General features: G+C 23.7%; 1 protein-coding gene across 1 annotated transcript; it reads right to left on the minus strand.

Moving 5' to 3' along the window:
• Positions 1–9,107: 9,107 nt before the first annotated feature.
• LOC128956697 (serine beta-lactamase-like protein LACTB, mitochondrial) lies at positions 9,108–9,738 on the minus strand. Its single transcript, XM_054302412.1, has 3 exons — positions 9,360–9,738; positions 9,188–9,271; positions 9,108–9,118 (listed from the first exon to the last, which is right to left on the minus strand). Exons 1-3 carry the CDS (start codon positions 9,736–9,738, stop codon positions 9,108–9,110), a joined length of 474 nt encoding a protein of 157 aa, XP_054158387.1.
• Between the last annotated feature and the right edge of the window lie 5,647 nt (positions 9,739–15,385).

Below are 15,385 nucleotides of genomic sequence, written 5' to 3' on the forward strand. Positions count from 1 at the left end.
TAATAATTGAATATTAATTAATTAAAAAAATTAATTAATTTATATTATAAAAAATTTATATAAAATATATAAAATAAATATTTTTATAAACTATTGAAATTATGGTCAAAATAAAATCATTGGTAATTTATGGTGTTATAATCATAACAATAATATTTGGGTCGACCATCAATGGCCAGTTGGCGGCCAATGATTCTCAGATACTAAGCGAAAGCACCCGAAACATACTGATGCAAGTAATGGCTACCGTTTGCGAGATAACTGAGCCCATGTCTAATAGGATGCTCTTCCTATAATTGATCAATGTGAATCGCAAATTTCATTTATGTTATATCATAATATTTTTATTTAATATATTATATTAATATAATTTTTTATATAAAACTGTCATTTAATAAAATAACTATATTATGTATAATTTAATTACAAAGTAGTATTAAATATTTTATTTTTAATTATTATTGTTAAATTGATTATTATAATAATCTAGTAAATAAATATTTAGTTTATAGACTAAAATATTGGAAATATTATAATATTTAAAAGTTTATTATTATTATTTTATTAAATAAATAATTAATATAAAAAAAATCAAAGATTTATTGTATATATATATATATATAACTGTCAAATTATTTATGTAATAAATCTAAAACTACTTAATGTAATAACTTATAGAATAAAAATAAAATATCTATAAAAAAGAAATTGTTTTACTATAAAATACATTATAAGTACAAATAAAAATACAAATTAATTATTCAAAACAGTGCTAACAATCCAATCGATATATTTGGTTAGTCGTAAAAAAGCCATATAAGCATTTGGATCAGTATTAAGACAACCGCCAACAATTGGTTTACCGGATGAACCTCTGGCTATACCAATAAGTACAGCCCGAACACCCATACCATCATCACTACTACCACTACCACTACTATTACCCGAAACATATTGAATCAATGGTCCGCCAGAATCACCCTAATTATTATTATTAGTAGTATTATTATTATTATACAAAAAAAAAAGTTTAAACAAACAAAATAATAGTTTTTTTTTCTCATAAACAAAACCAAACAAATAATAATAATAATAATAATTGAAAATATAGTTTAATAAGACATACCATACAAAAAGCCATTCCTTTAGCGATTGGATATCTAAAACTTCTAATATAATGACCCCATAAATCGTAATTATTATTCAATCTTTTTGCTAATTTCAACCAACCCGTCCTCAATGGTCCCAAATTGTCGACTCCCGGATCAGTTCGACCAAAACCAGCAAACAGTGCCAACTGTTTATCGTCATCGGTGTTGATGTCGATGTTTCTGTCGGGCAAACAAATACTGTTAACCGTATAATATCTGCCATTCATTGATCTGGTAATCCCTATATGTCTATTAAGTTTCAATAGCGCCAAATCAAACATTTGTTTGGTTACTAAATCAATTGTATAGTTTGGATGTATGAACCACTGGTCCAAACCATATGTATGGCTGTTATCTATCTTATCCTGAACTGTCCGAACAGTTATAGTTTTATCGGAACTGTTTATTAATTGTTATTTTAGTAAAATAAATAAATAATAATTTTAAAAATATTGAATTATTAGTTTTTTTTAAAAAAAATATAAAATAAAAGTAAATTTACTTGGAATTCAATTTATAATACAGATTTGAAATTTACATATATTTTTTAATTTATTTATTTTTAAACAATATATTATATCATACTCTATACAATGTGCTGCTGTTATAATCCAATTGGTGTTTAGTATAATACCCGTACATTCATCGCTATTGAAAATATATATATATATAAATATATATATTTAATACAAATTATTGAATGATTTAATTTTAAAAACAAATATTAAAAATTTCGTTTTTTTAAAAAAAACAATATAATAAGTTTTACAAACTTTGAAATCGGTATAAATCCTAAAAAATAATAATTCGCATAAATATATACAATCCATGGCCACTCTCCCGGTTGAGCTAACCGTCCGTTTTGTACACCACTTGTAGTCGCATTTGATGACCACTTGAAACAGTTTTTTGTAGTCAACAGTGACTGCCGTCCGATACCACACGTGTCGAGCGTTACGTTCGGATAGTGTTTGATCTGTGAGTGAATGCAAACACTGAACGACACCAATACTGATGACAACAATACTATTAATGAAAAAATTTATTTAAAATTTTTTTTTATGACAAAAATGTTTTTGTAATCTAAGTATTTAGTATAAAAATAATATAAAATAATAACAAACATATGTTTATCAAAATTTTCATTATGATATCCTTAAAAAAAATTGAATTGTATGTCAATTATGATACAATTATTAATATTATTGTATAATATTTATTAATAAAATATTTAATTAGCCTAAACTATTATTATAATTATAATACACATAAATATATTAATTATTTTAAAAATTAATAATATACATCTCAAAAAATTTAAACTTTTTAAAGCATTAAACAGTAAAAATTAACAAAAATAGTTTCAAATTTCTTAATTGATAATTAATATTTTAAAAAAATATTTATAATATTATATTCTATTACATTGTAATTGATTTGTTAAAATATTTTATTAGTCTTTTTAGTTTAATATTATATAAAATAAATAACATTTATTTTATAAATACTAATAAAATAAAATAATTAATTTTTGAAAACTTAATAAACATTTAAATTAATTAATAAAATAATAATTTAAAATTTTAAAATACTGTTGTAATACTCTATTTAATTATAATTTTTTTAATAAGATTATATTTTTTAGTTATTAAAACTGTAATATAGTTTTTATTTTTTTTTATAAATTTATATTAATATTAATAATAAGATAATATAAATTGATATATTAACTAAAGATATTTAAAAATATATTATAATATTAATACAGTAAAACAAAATTTTTTATAATTATTTATAACTATGACTAATAGTAATGAATACTAAAATATTTACCAAACATTAGTAAAAATATATGAGACTATTTGTTAACTAGAATTATAAACAACTAATTTTTTGTTTTTAAAAAAACAATTAATAGTATCAGTTTTTAATAAATAATAAATTTATTTCTATATTTTTTAAATATACTATTATTTATACATTGCATATAATTATTAATTGAAAAAATAAGTATCAATTTATTACATAACTATAACTAATAAATATTTACAAAAAAATATTGATGAAAATATGAGACAATTTGTTAACTAAAATGTTAACTAAAAACAAATAATTTGTTATAGTTTTTTTTATATCAATTAACAGTATAAATATTTTGATAAATATTGATTTGTTTTAATATTGTAGTAAATGTTTTTTTTTAAATACATTTCATATATAAATCAAATTATATGTAATACTTATTTATAATTATTTTACTTTCAAATAATATATAATATACTAAAGTAGTATTAAAAAATAGTTTACAATAAAAATTAAACTGAATAAAATTATAGCTAATAATTATAGCTTATTATTTGATTAGTTATTAATAATAATTTATTAATATATAAAAAATAATTATTTAATAAATAAACATGTTTAACATTACAGGTGAAGGTAAAGTAATAATAATAATATCTTATGTTATTGTATTTAATAAATAATAAGCTATTTTTTAAATAAATATTTTAGATATCATTAATACTACGACTAATATTTTAATTAACATCATATACACTATTAGTGAGACATTTGCCGATAATGTAACACAAATTAATTCAAACATAACAACAACTGTGAGTAAGTAATTAGAAAAATGTTTATTGTATATTAAAAATAAAAGACAATATAATTAAATATTTAATTAAAATAAAATTAGTTAGATTTGATTAATGAAACAACAATTACCAATGGCCTGAATATTACATCAACTACCAGTTCAGTATTTGCCTTTAATATAACTAAAATTAGCCCAACTATATCACCCAATGGTATTTATAAACTTCTAGAAAATAAGTTTTTTTTATAAAAAAAATATAATAATTTAATTTTTATTATAAGATGAAATGAAAATAAATAATATGTCAAACATCACATGGATTACCGTTTGCATTGTTATGGCATTAATGTCATTGTTATCGGCGATAATAATCATCACAGTAATGACTACTGAATGGTATTATATGGACAACATTTGCGGATCAACTGTTAGTGATAGCAATGATCATACATTTGATTTGATTCAACCGTTTGATAGCAACAACCTTAGGTGTGGACCAAACACTTTGATTAGACATCAGTTAAGATATCAACGACAACAACATATGATTGCGAAATCAAAGCAATTAATACAACAAAAGCATTTTTATAGACAGTTTTATACTATTTAAAAGTATATTATTATTAATATTACTAATATTATAATTACTATTAATATTATTATTATTATTATTAGATTTACATGTGTTCTGGTTTACAAAATTTCAATTAAAACATTTAAAAAAATATATTTACTTAAAATTACTTATAATATACTTGTATTTTCAAATAAATATAACCCAATTAATTAATATTTTATTTTTATTTATTTTTTAAAAAATAATGTTTTTAATTAAGTGTAGAGTATATTTATGAATAATTTGATGATTATAAACAATAAATTTAATATATATATATATATATAATATGACTACTTGTTTGCCGGCATATCGTCGACGATAGTGACAATTGCCAGTCACTGTCATCGCCATCAATGGCCAGTTGTTTAATGATGGCCTCTGCCATCATAGGTAGGGATAACTTTCGTGAGTCAGTCATATAGAATTGGGAACATACAGTACATCGATGTTAATGAAATTAAGGCCCGGATATTGACAAACTATGAGGTAATTACAATAAAAAAAACATATACTGTATATATATAGTACATATATATTAAAAATTAAATTATCAATATTATCTGAATTAATAATAATTGATTAATTATTATTATTATTTCAGAAATGCATGCAACCTATTCTACAAATAAAATAATAATAATTTTATAATAATATAAACTGATTTTTAGTAAATTTTTATATAAAAATAAATTAAATTAACAATATCTAAATTTTTTTTTTGTATTTTTTATTTATAAAAATAACAAACAAATCACAGGTGCAAATTGATTATAAATACAAATTGTTTGTTAAGTACAATAAATAAAATAATATATATTTAAGTCATATAATTTTGTTAATAAATTATTTTAAATTATTTATTATTAGTAGCAGTACTTTTTTTTATGTTATTTTGTGTAGAAATTTAATCAACCGTAAAAATTTCAATTATTAAACTACATAAATAATATGTAATAGTTTTTATTTGTAATTTAAGTACAATAGTAGTAGTATAGTGTACTACCCTGTAATCAAATATGCACTATAGATTATTTTTGAAAAAAATATATAATAAAATAACAATAATTTTATAATAAGTCAAACATAATTTTTAAAATCAGTAAACACCCAGTATATTTTTTTTATTAATTTTTTATAATTTATTAAATTTATAATTAATTAATCCACAATAAAAATCAATCAATAAATACTAATTTTTATTTTATTTTTAAGAAAATGCACATATCTTTGCAATTATCTATTATTGTTTTAATATATAAATTTGTTATTTTGTTAACTATACTGAACATTACAACCATCACTATTATCAGTGCCCAGGGAGAGGGTATCAGTGAGGATACCCAAAACATACTGATGCAAGTAATGGCCACTGTATGCGAGGTAACTGAGCCGATGTCGAAAACTATGGTCGACACTATCGAGAAATGTGAATCCGATATTTCATTTTTGGTAATAAAAATTAAGTTTAATTTTTTATATATATATAATCTAAACTTATAAATAGTGTATTGATTAATAATTTTTTATACTCTATTAAATAGTTGTTATAATAGTTGCCAAAAAACGTCAAATAGTTGTTAAAATAGTTATTTAAAATGTATTAAATAGTTGTATATAATTGCCAAAAAAGCCAAATAGTTATTAAAATAGTTATTTATTTTCTTATAAATATTTCAACTGATATATAATTCACTTGTTTTCAGCATATTTACAAAAATGATTTATATAAATAAACTAAATATTTCTATTGTTAAAAAAGTAATATGAGTTGATAACAGTTTACACATTTTATATAATTTATTTAACTATTACTTTTTGTTTTTACATATATTTGAGCAATATTTTACAATTTAATGCTTATATTTTTCAAAATAACTGAAATAGTTATTTATAAGTTTTTATAGTTGCTAACCTAACAAATAGTTATTTATAGTTATAATAAAATTTTGGAAATAGCGTCCACTGGTCAACTTCGGTGGACATACTAAGTCCCAGTTATAAGCGTTGAACCGACAAAATAATTTTTTTTAGTTGGAAATCAAGACACTACTTATAAATCATATTATTTAGAAAAAATAAATCTTATACTATATATTAATATATATATATATTATATAATAGTTTAGATCTATTTATCGTCGGTGTCTACGACAAAGTTTGAACATAACAGACATAACTGAGCCATTTCTATGCTATCGATTAAAACCCGGAGCCGATAAAGTATTGTCAAAAAAATTTTAATATTTATTAGAAAATCTAAAATTGCAATTTATTATATAAAATATTATTTCTTTATAAATATATAAAATTTAGACAAAAATTTGTATGGATAAATGGGGTCGCAGGGCCTCCTGGGTGGGCGTCAATGTTGATGCTATCCGGGCCCGTATACTAAATGAGTATGCTGTATGTATAAAAATTAATTTTAATATTTAATTTGTAAATTTAAATTGTCTTAATAAAATTAAAATTATATTTTTTTCAAATTTTGAATAAATATTAAACTAAATATTAATTAATTATATTTTCAGGCTTGTATGAAATCACTAATTTAATAATAATAATAATATTATTTGAATTTGTAAAATAAATACAATTTAATTATTACTTTGATATTTAAATAAATTATAAATTGATATGTTTATAATTTAATATAAATAAATTATTTTTAAATTTTTTTGTTGATGAAAAAACCTATTGTTAATGTAATAATTAAATACACAAAAAAGTAAATAAATTATTTTTTCAATATAAACTTTATACTTTCATCAAAAAAATTTATGATAAATTATCTAAAAAGAAATGTTCAAAACATTTCAAATTAAAATAAATTGAAAAAACTGTTATTAATTTTAAAAAAGCAATTTAATTTAGTAATATATTTTTAAATAACAAATAATTAGAATAATTAAATAAAATAACATTTAATTTTAATTTTTTTATATAAAAAATACAAAATAATTAAAAAAAACATACAAATGTTAAACATTTAGGTTTTAGTTCAGATAAAATTTTTCATATATTTAGCCACCCGTGCAATAAAATCAGGCAAAACAGTGACATAGCCTTTATTCATGATCACTGTGCCGACAATATGCTGATTGGGAAACAGTGTTAACTGTGTGGACACACCAGTAAACCCACCGGCATGTCCTACAACCAGTTTGTATGGATAACTAGCATTCATCGGATAAATACACCATTGTTTTCCTTTTTTTTAAAAAAAACTAGTTTGTCCCGAGCAACATGTATAGCCGTGCAATTCTTTTACTAATTTAAAAATATTTACTATAAGTAATTTGAATGAGACTTAATTTGTTTATACAACTACTACATAACCTAATGTAACAAAACTACTGAACCAATACACATTAATTCGACTAAACTTTTGAAAAATTTTAGTTTTTATATATATTTAAATAATTTTAATAAAAATTGGAAATTTAATCATTTTTGCGAAAAAATTTGCATTTGAAAAAAATTTACAGAAATTTAACACATGTAGCTAACATGTGCCATAAACTCACACAATATAGCAAAGTGTAATTACACGACACACCAGCCTACCTGTCCCTAAAACCTACCTGAGCTCAACAAAAATTTAAAATTTCCCATAGAAATAACATTACTTTAAATAAAAATTGAAAATTTTAACACAAATTGACAAATTTACAAAAATTTTGCACAGGTAGCCAGTGCTGACGTTATCGGTTTGCTAATACTGGCCAATCTCCAGGTATGTCTACATTTGTTGGCACATTGTTTTCAATATCAGCCAAACCGAAACTCTCGGACCAAACAGTTTTGCCTTTAATACTGAAGGCCACTACAGCTCCGGGAATCGATTGGTTGGCCATCAATGACTGCAACTCTTTACGGGCATCACTGATCAAGTCATCAATTTTTGTATAATTTTTGTCTGAATTCAAATGTTTCCAATTATAACCACGTGTTTGATTAAAAATTTCTAACTGTCCATTACATACTATAACTAATAATGTATTAGTTATAAATAATAAATTTACTATGCTTAAGTTAAACATTTTCTAATACTAATTAAAACAAAAAAATATCTTATTTTTTTAATAATAATTATAATAGATTATTTTAAAATAATTGATTTTTTTATGTGTTCAACATGTTTATATACTGAAAATAAACTTTTAAAAAATACAACTTACCTAGTTAAGATAAGATTGTTTGACTATAATCATAAAATAATTTATTATAAGTTATATTATTAATATAATATAATATTAATTAAACTAATTTATCAATTTTAGTTCAAAAAGTATCAGATAAACTATTAGATTATATATTAATCACATACACTTAAAAAAATTAATAAGTGTTATGATTAATGTTTTTTATGTTTCCTAACCTTTTTTAAAAATTATTCTTGCAATTTATTTAAATTATTTATTGATAATAATAATAAAAATAATTTATATAGTATAATATCTATAGTAACTAATTTTTTATTTTATATTAAAAATGTACATGGATAAAATAATTAAAACAATTTAGCATTATTTTTTCAAATAAAATTTTTCAAATTTTTAGCCACACGTGCAATAAAGTCAGGCAAAACAGTAACACCGCCTTTATTGGTGAATACTGTACCGACAATACGTTCATTGGGAAACAATAATAGTTTAGTTGATGTACCCGATAGGCCACCCGAGTGTCCGACAGCCAGTTTGTACGGATAGCTAGCATTCATATAATATACGGTTCATTGTTTTGCTAAAAACATAAAAATAAGTGAATGAAAGTTTTTAAATATTTTTTGATAGCAAACTAATAGTAAGTTACCATAATCTCCACGTAATTCCGGTTTAATTTTGCCAACAGTTTCGGGTTTCCATAACTCTTTGATTGTCGATTCACTAACTATTACTATACATATATATATATATAATATAGATTAAATTAATTAATAATAAATTTCAATAAATATTTAATTTATTATAATTAGTTTTTATACATTCATCAGTTCCGTGATAGGCATCAATCATTGAGTTGCCAAACCTTAACATATCGGTAACAGTTGATAGTATACCACCGGCCGGCCACCAGCCCTCGTAGTTAAACATATCGTCTATCAGATCGCTATTTTGCAGTACAGTTGGCTTATCAGGTGATGCCGAGTAATATCTGGGTCTATGTTTGACTAGATTTTCATGTTTTTCCATAACAGTTGAATTCATACCAATTTTAGCAAACAATTTAGGCATTTCGTCAACAAAATTACTGTTTAATATCGACTCTATGATAGCACCGACCACTTGAATACCATAATTAGAGTATTGCCATTCGGTTCCCGGTTTAAAAAGTAATGGTTCGTTGTTAAACAATCTAATCATTTGTCTAAACGTTTGTTGCCTTAAAAAATTTATTTATATCGTCGGGAATTCTGGTTATATGAAGGCCAGCCATATGTGACATCAGTAGTCTCAGTGTTAGCTTATATTCAATGCCATTGTATCGATGAATAGGAAACAAACTGAGCGGCAAATAATCGTTAATAGGTTTGTCTAAATCCAGTAGTTTTTTGTCTATTAGTTGACCGACAAGTACTGATGTAACCGGTTTACTAATACTACACAATCTCCACGGACTGTCCACATGTGTGGGCACATTGTTTTCAATGTCAGCCAAACCGAAACTCTCCGACCAAACAGTTTTGCCTTTAATACTGAATGCTACTACAGCTCCGGGAATCGATTGGTTGGCCATCAATGACTGCCACTCTTTACGTGAATCATTGATCACGTCATCAATTTTTGTATAATTTTTGTCGACATCAAAGTGTTTCCAATTCTGAACAACAGTTTGTTGTCGAAAAATTTCTAACTGACCACTAGATAGTAATATTAGTGTATTAGTTATAAGTAATAATTTTCCTATTTTAAAATTAAACATTTTTTTCAACCAAAAAAAGTATAAATTATTGTTTATCTGTAAATTAATTGTTTTTTTTTGATTGAATATCAATAGTATTAATTCTATATATTTATATACTAAACTAACTTTAGTTTATAAAACATATATAATTTCATTAAATTTATAACATTTAGCCAATTAAGATAAGATAATTATATTTTACTATTGCTTTACTATTATTAATATCAATAATGATATTATATAAAAATTAAAACAAAATACTTAAAATACTTTATAGATAAAAAAATACTATATCTTAATATTTCTATTACTGTTTTATTTTTAATTTATCAAATTTTGTACGTACTAATTGTACTTATAAGTTAAAAAAGTGTTATTTTTAAAAATAAAATTTTTAATCATTTATTTAATGATTTTTGTTTCAATTAAAAAAAATTAATCGGAAAATGTTTAGAAATAAATAAATATTAATCACTTGTTATTTATAATTAACAATTAATATAATCTAAAGTTGTACGTACTAAATGTACTGAATATTAATGTAAAATTTATTATTATTATTAAATTATCATTAAAACTTATAAAGTTATATATAATATATATCAATAGTATCAATATCGATATTAATATATTTAATATCGTTATTGATACTTATTCTAACTTGTTAATAAATATATTTAAATTAGCTATTGATGATAATAATATAAATAATAATAATAATAATTAATACAGTATATACTAATAGTAACTAATAAAACTTTTTAAATAAATAATTAGCTATTTGCATTTTAAGTATTTTTTATTTAAATAAAATTTTTCAAATTTTTAGCCACCTGTGCAATAAAGTCAGGCAAAACAGTAACACCGCCTTTATTGGTGAATACTGTACCGACAATATGTTGATTGGGAAACAGTGTTAACTGTGTTGAAGTACCCTTTAGACCACCCGAGTGTCCGACAACCAATTTGTATGGATAGCTTGAATTCATATTATATATCATCCATTGTTTTGCTAAAAATTATAATAATAATAATAAAATGAATGTTGAAATACAAAATATAAATATTTTAAATAAAAATTAATATATTATATTTACCATAATTTAAATGATATTCCGGTGGTATATATATGCCAATGGTTTCGGGTTTCCATAACTCTTTGATTGTCAATTGACTAACTATTGCTAAAACAATAGATACAGTATATAATTATATAATACAATAAATTTCTAATGTTATAATAGCATATATTATCATATATATAAATATAAGTTAAATTTTTATATAATACATTGATCAGTTCCGTGATAGGCATCAATCATTGTGTTGGCAAACCTTAACATATCGGTAACAGTTGATAGTATACCACCGGCCGGCCACCAGCCCTCGTAGTTAAACATATCATCAGTCAGATCGCTATTTTGCAGTACAGTTGGCTTATCAGGTAATGCAGAGTAATATCTGGGTCTATGTTTGACTAGATTTTCATGTTTTTCCAAAACAGTTGAATTCATACCAATTTTAGCAAACAGTTTCGGCATTTCATCGACAAAATTGTTTTTCAATACCGACTCTATGATAGCACCGACCACTTGAATACCATAATTAGAGTAATCCCATTTGGTTCCCGGTTTAAAAAGCAAGGTTTGATTGTCAAACAGTTTAATCATTTGCGTAACATTTGTTGCTTTGAAAATTGGTGTCATATTATGGGAATATAATTTTATATAAACACCAGCCGTATGTGACATCAATAGTCTAAGTGTTAGTTTATATTCAGTGCCATTGTATCGATGAATGGGAAACAAACTGAGCGGCAAATAGTCGTTAATAGGTTTGTCCAAATCCAACAGTTTTTTGTCTAATAGCTGACCGACCAGTACTGATGTAACCGGTTTACTAATACTACACAATCTCCACTGACTGTCCACATGTGTGGGTACATTGTTTTCAATGTCAGCCAAACCGAAACTCTCGGACCAAACAGTTTTGCCTTTAATACTGAACGCTACTACAGCTCCGGGTATTGAATGATTGGTCATCAATGACTGCCACTCTTTACGGGCATCACTGATCACGTCATCAATTTTTGTATAATTTTTATCGACATCAAAGTGTTGCCAATTATGAACACCAGTTTGTTGTCGAAAATTTTCTAACTGACCACTAGATAGTAATATTAATGTATTAGTTATAAGTAATAATTTTCCTATTTTAAAATTAAACATTTTTTTCAACCAAAAAAAAATAGAAATTATAAATAAAATTATTGTTTATCTGTATATAAATTGTTTTTTTTTATTTAATGTCAATAGTATTAATTCTACATATTTAAATACTAAATTTTAAAAAAATAAATATCGATAATTGTTATTAATTAAGATACTATTGTTATTTACTTTAATCTTATCGTAAACACTAAAATTAAATTAATATAAAATAAATTAAGTTGTTATCAATTAGTTTGCTATTTTGCTGACTTAGTAGACTTATCTATTTTATTATAAATTTTTATAAAAAATAAATTAATAGTTTATAGATAACAAAAAAAAGTAAGTATATTTTTTAGTATTAATCTGCAATCAAGTGTGTACGTACTAAATGTACTAATAATTTATAAATTATTATATATTATATATATATATATATAATTGTATAATAAATTTTGTTTCATTAATTTAATTTATTATTTTAAAATAATATTCAAAAAAAACTTGAAAAGTTTTGTTTTCTGAAATCTATACGAGCCTTTTTTGTGTGTGTGTGTGTGTGTAGCATTTTTTTTGCGAATTTTGAAATTCTGACCTCAGATTCGGTTAGAGGACTACTAATAATGTATTGAAAAGTTTAATTAAAATTTTGATATCTCTTCGGGAACATAGACAAAATGGCGGCCAAAGTAAAAAAATTAGGTAAAAATTTTAACGTTTATAATTGTAAAGAGTATCAAAAATATGATATAATAAATCAGTATAAATTTTTTTAAATGGCGGCAAAAGTATAAAAAAAATTTAAGAAATTTTTTTAAAGTATAGATTTGAATAAACCATCAAAAACAAGGATAAAAAATATGCATTAAAATTTTGATATCTACGGGAACAAAAAGAATAAGTATAAGCGGAAAAAGTATAATTATAGATTATTATTTTGTTATACTAAATCATTTGATACCACACATGACTATAGTTTATTTTGACATACTGAATCATTTGATACCATACATGACAATATTTATATTATGTATATTTGACCAGTTTTTAAATTTTTATATGTTATTATATAGCCGCTATAATTATACAAACTAATAGTTTTCAATGTTATTCAAGTTTTTTTTCTGAAAATGCTTTCTAGCATTCTTAACTGGTTTTTTATTCAATTTTATGCACAAACACAAATGCTAAGTAATAACTAAAGTAATATATTCAGATATCACGAACTCCTGAAAGGATTACGTACTGAATTCTATATGTCCTTCCGTCTGTCTGTCTGTCTGTCCTTCCGCATTTGATTGAATTTTGAAATTTTGACTTCAGATTTGGATTAAGCATCAAAAATAAGGTATAGGGGATCAGCATTAAAATTTTGATATCTCATATAGGGGAACATATAGAAAATGGCGGCCAAAGTTAAAAAAAAATTTCAAAATTAATATTTAATTCTTGGATTGGAAAATAAGTTAAATGAAATTAGCAAACAAATTTTTATATCTTAAATAAGATTTAAAATATCACACCACAAGAAATAAAATATTATCTAAATGCGAACGTTCTTAGTCTCTACCCTCTCCCCCTCGTTCGCAAAAGTTCGCTTTGGCTAACCCCCCCTCCCCTCAAGTGCGAACGTAATATGTGAACCACGCCAAAGAAAAAAAATGTTTAATTAATTGCTTAAAACAGTTTTTATTAATCCAATCAATCTTTTTGGACACTCGTATAAAAGTCATATAAGTATTTGGTAGAGGATTAAGACAACCGCCGACAAGTGGATTACCCGAATAACCTTTGCCAACACCAATATGTAAGGCCCGATCAACCATACCATCATCACTACTGCCATCCGAAACATATTGAATTAATGGTCCGCCAGAATCGCCCTAAATATTGATAAATTAAAAGAAAAAAAAATAAAAATTTAACCGCAAAAAATATAATATAGTTTTAATTGTTGATAAATCAAACCAAAAAAAACACCGATTCCTTTATCGATTGGATATCTAAGTCCTTGAATACGATTACCCCAATAATCCTTATTATTATTCAATGTTTTCATTAATTTCAACCAACCCGTTCTCAATGGTCCCGAATTTCTAATATCCGAATCAGTTAAGCCATAACCAGCAAACAGTGCCAACTCTTCATCGGTATTAACAATGTCTCTGTCGGTCAAACAAATACTGTTTACCGTATAATACCTGCCATTCATTGATCTGGTAATCCGTATATGACTATTCAGTTTCAATAGCGCGGATGTCATACATCTCCATTGTTTTACTCGTATAGTTTGTATGTATAAACCATTGGTTAACACCGTATGTATGGCTTTCATCTCTCATATCCTGAACTGTCCGAACAGTTATAGTCCGATTGGAACTGTTATAGTAATAATAATAATAATAATACAAATTTGTTATGTCTTTAAATATATAGTGAATTAATTTAGATTTTACAGCAAAAAAATGTAAATAAATATATATATATATATTACTCTATACAATGTGCTGCTGTTATAATCCAATTAGTGTTTAGTTTAACACCCGTACATTCAAACCTATAAATTATATTTAATATTGCAATAAAATATATCTATGATTTTTATGTTTTATTAACTAATTTATATATATAATATAATAACATAAACATTAATAATCATTTAAAAAACAATAATTAGTTACAAACCATTCTAATAGAATAAACCCTAGTATATAGTTTACAAATTTTATATATACAATCCATGGCCACTCTCCCGGTTGAGCTAACCGTCCGTTTTGTACACTTGTAGTCACATTTGATGACCACTTGAAACAGTTTTTTGTAGTCAACAGTGACTGCCGTCCGATACCACACGTGTCGAGCGTTACGTTCGGATAGTGTTTGATCTGTGAGTGAA

The sequence above is a fragment of the Oppia nitens genome, unplaced genomic scaffold (genome assembly GCF_028296485.1).
Source record: "Oppia nitens isolate AA-2021 unplaced genomic scaffold, nextdenovo-longstitch-racon4-pilon3 scaffold32_pilon_pilon_pilon, whole genome shotgun sequence".
In the NCBI taxonomy this organism is placed as follows: domain Eukaryota; kingdom Metazoa; phylum Arthropoda; class Arachnida; order Sarcoptiformes; family Oppiidae; genus Oppia; species Oppia nitens.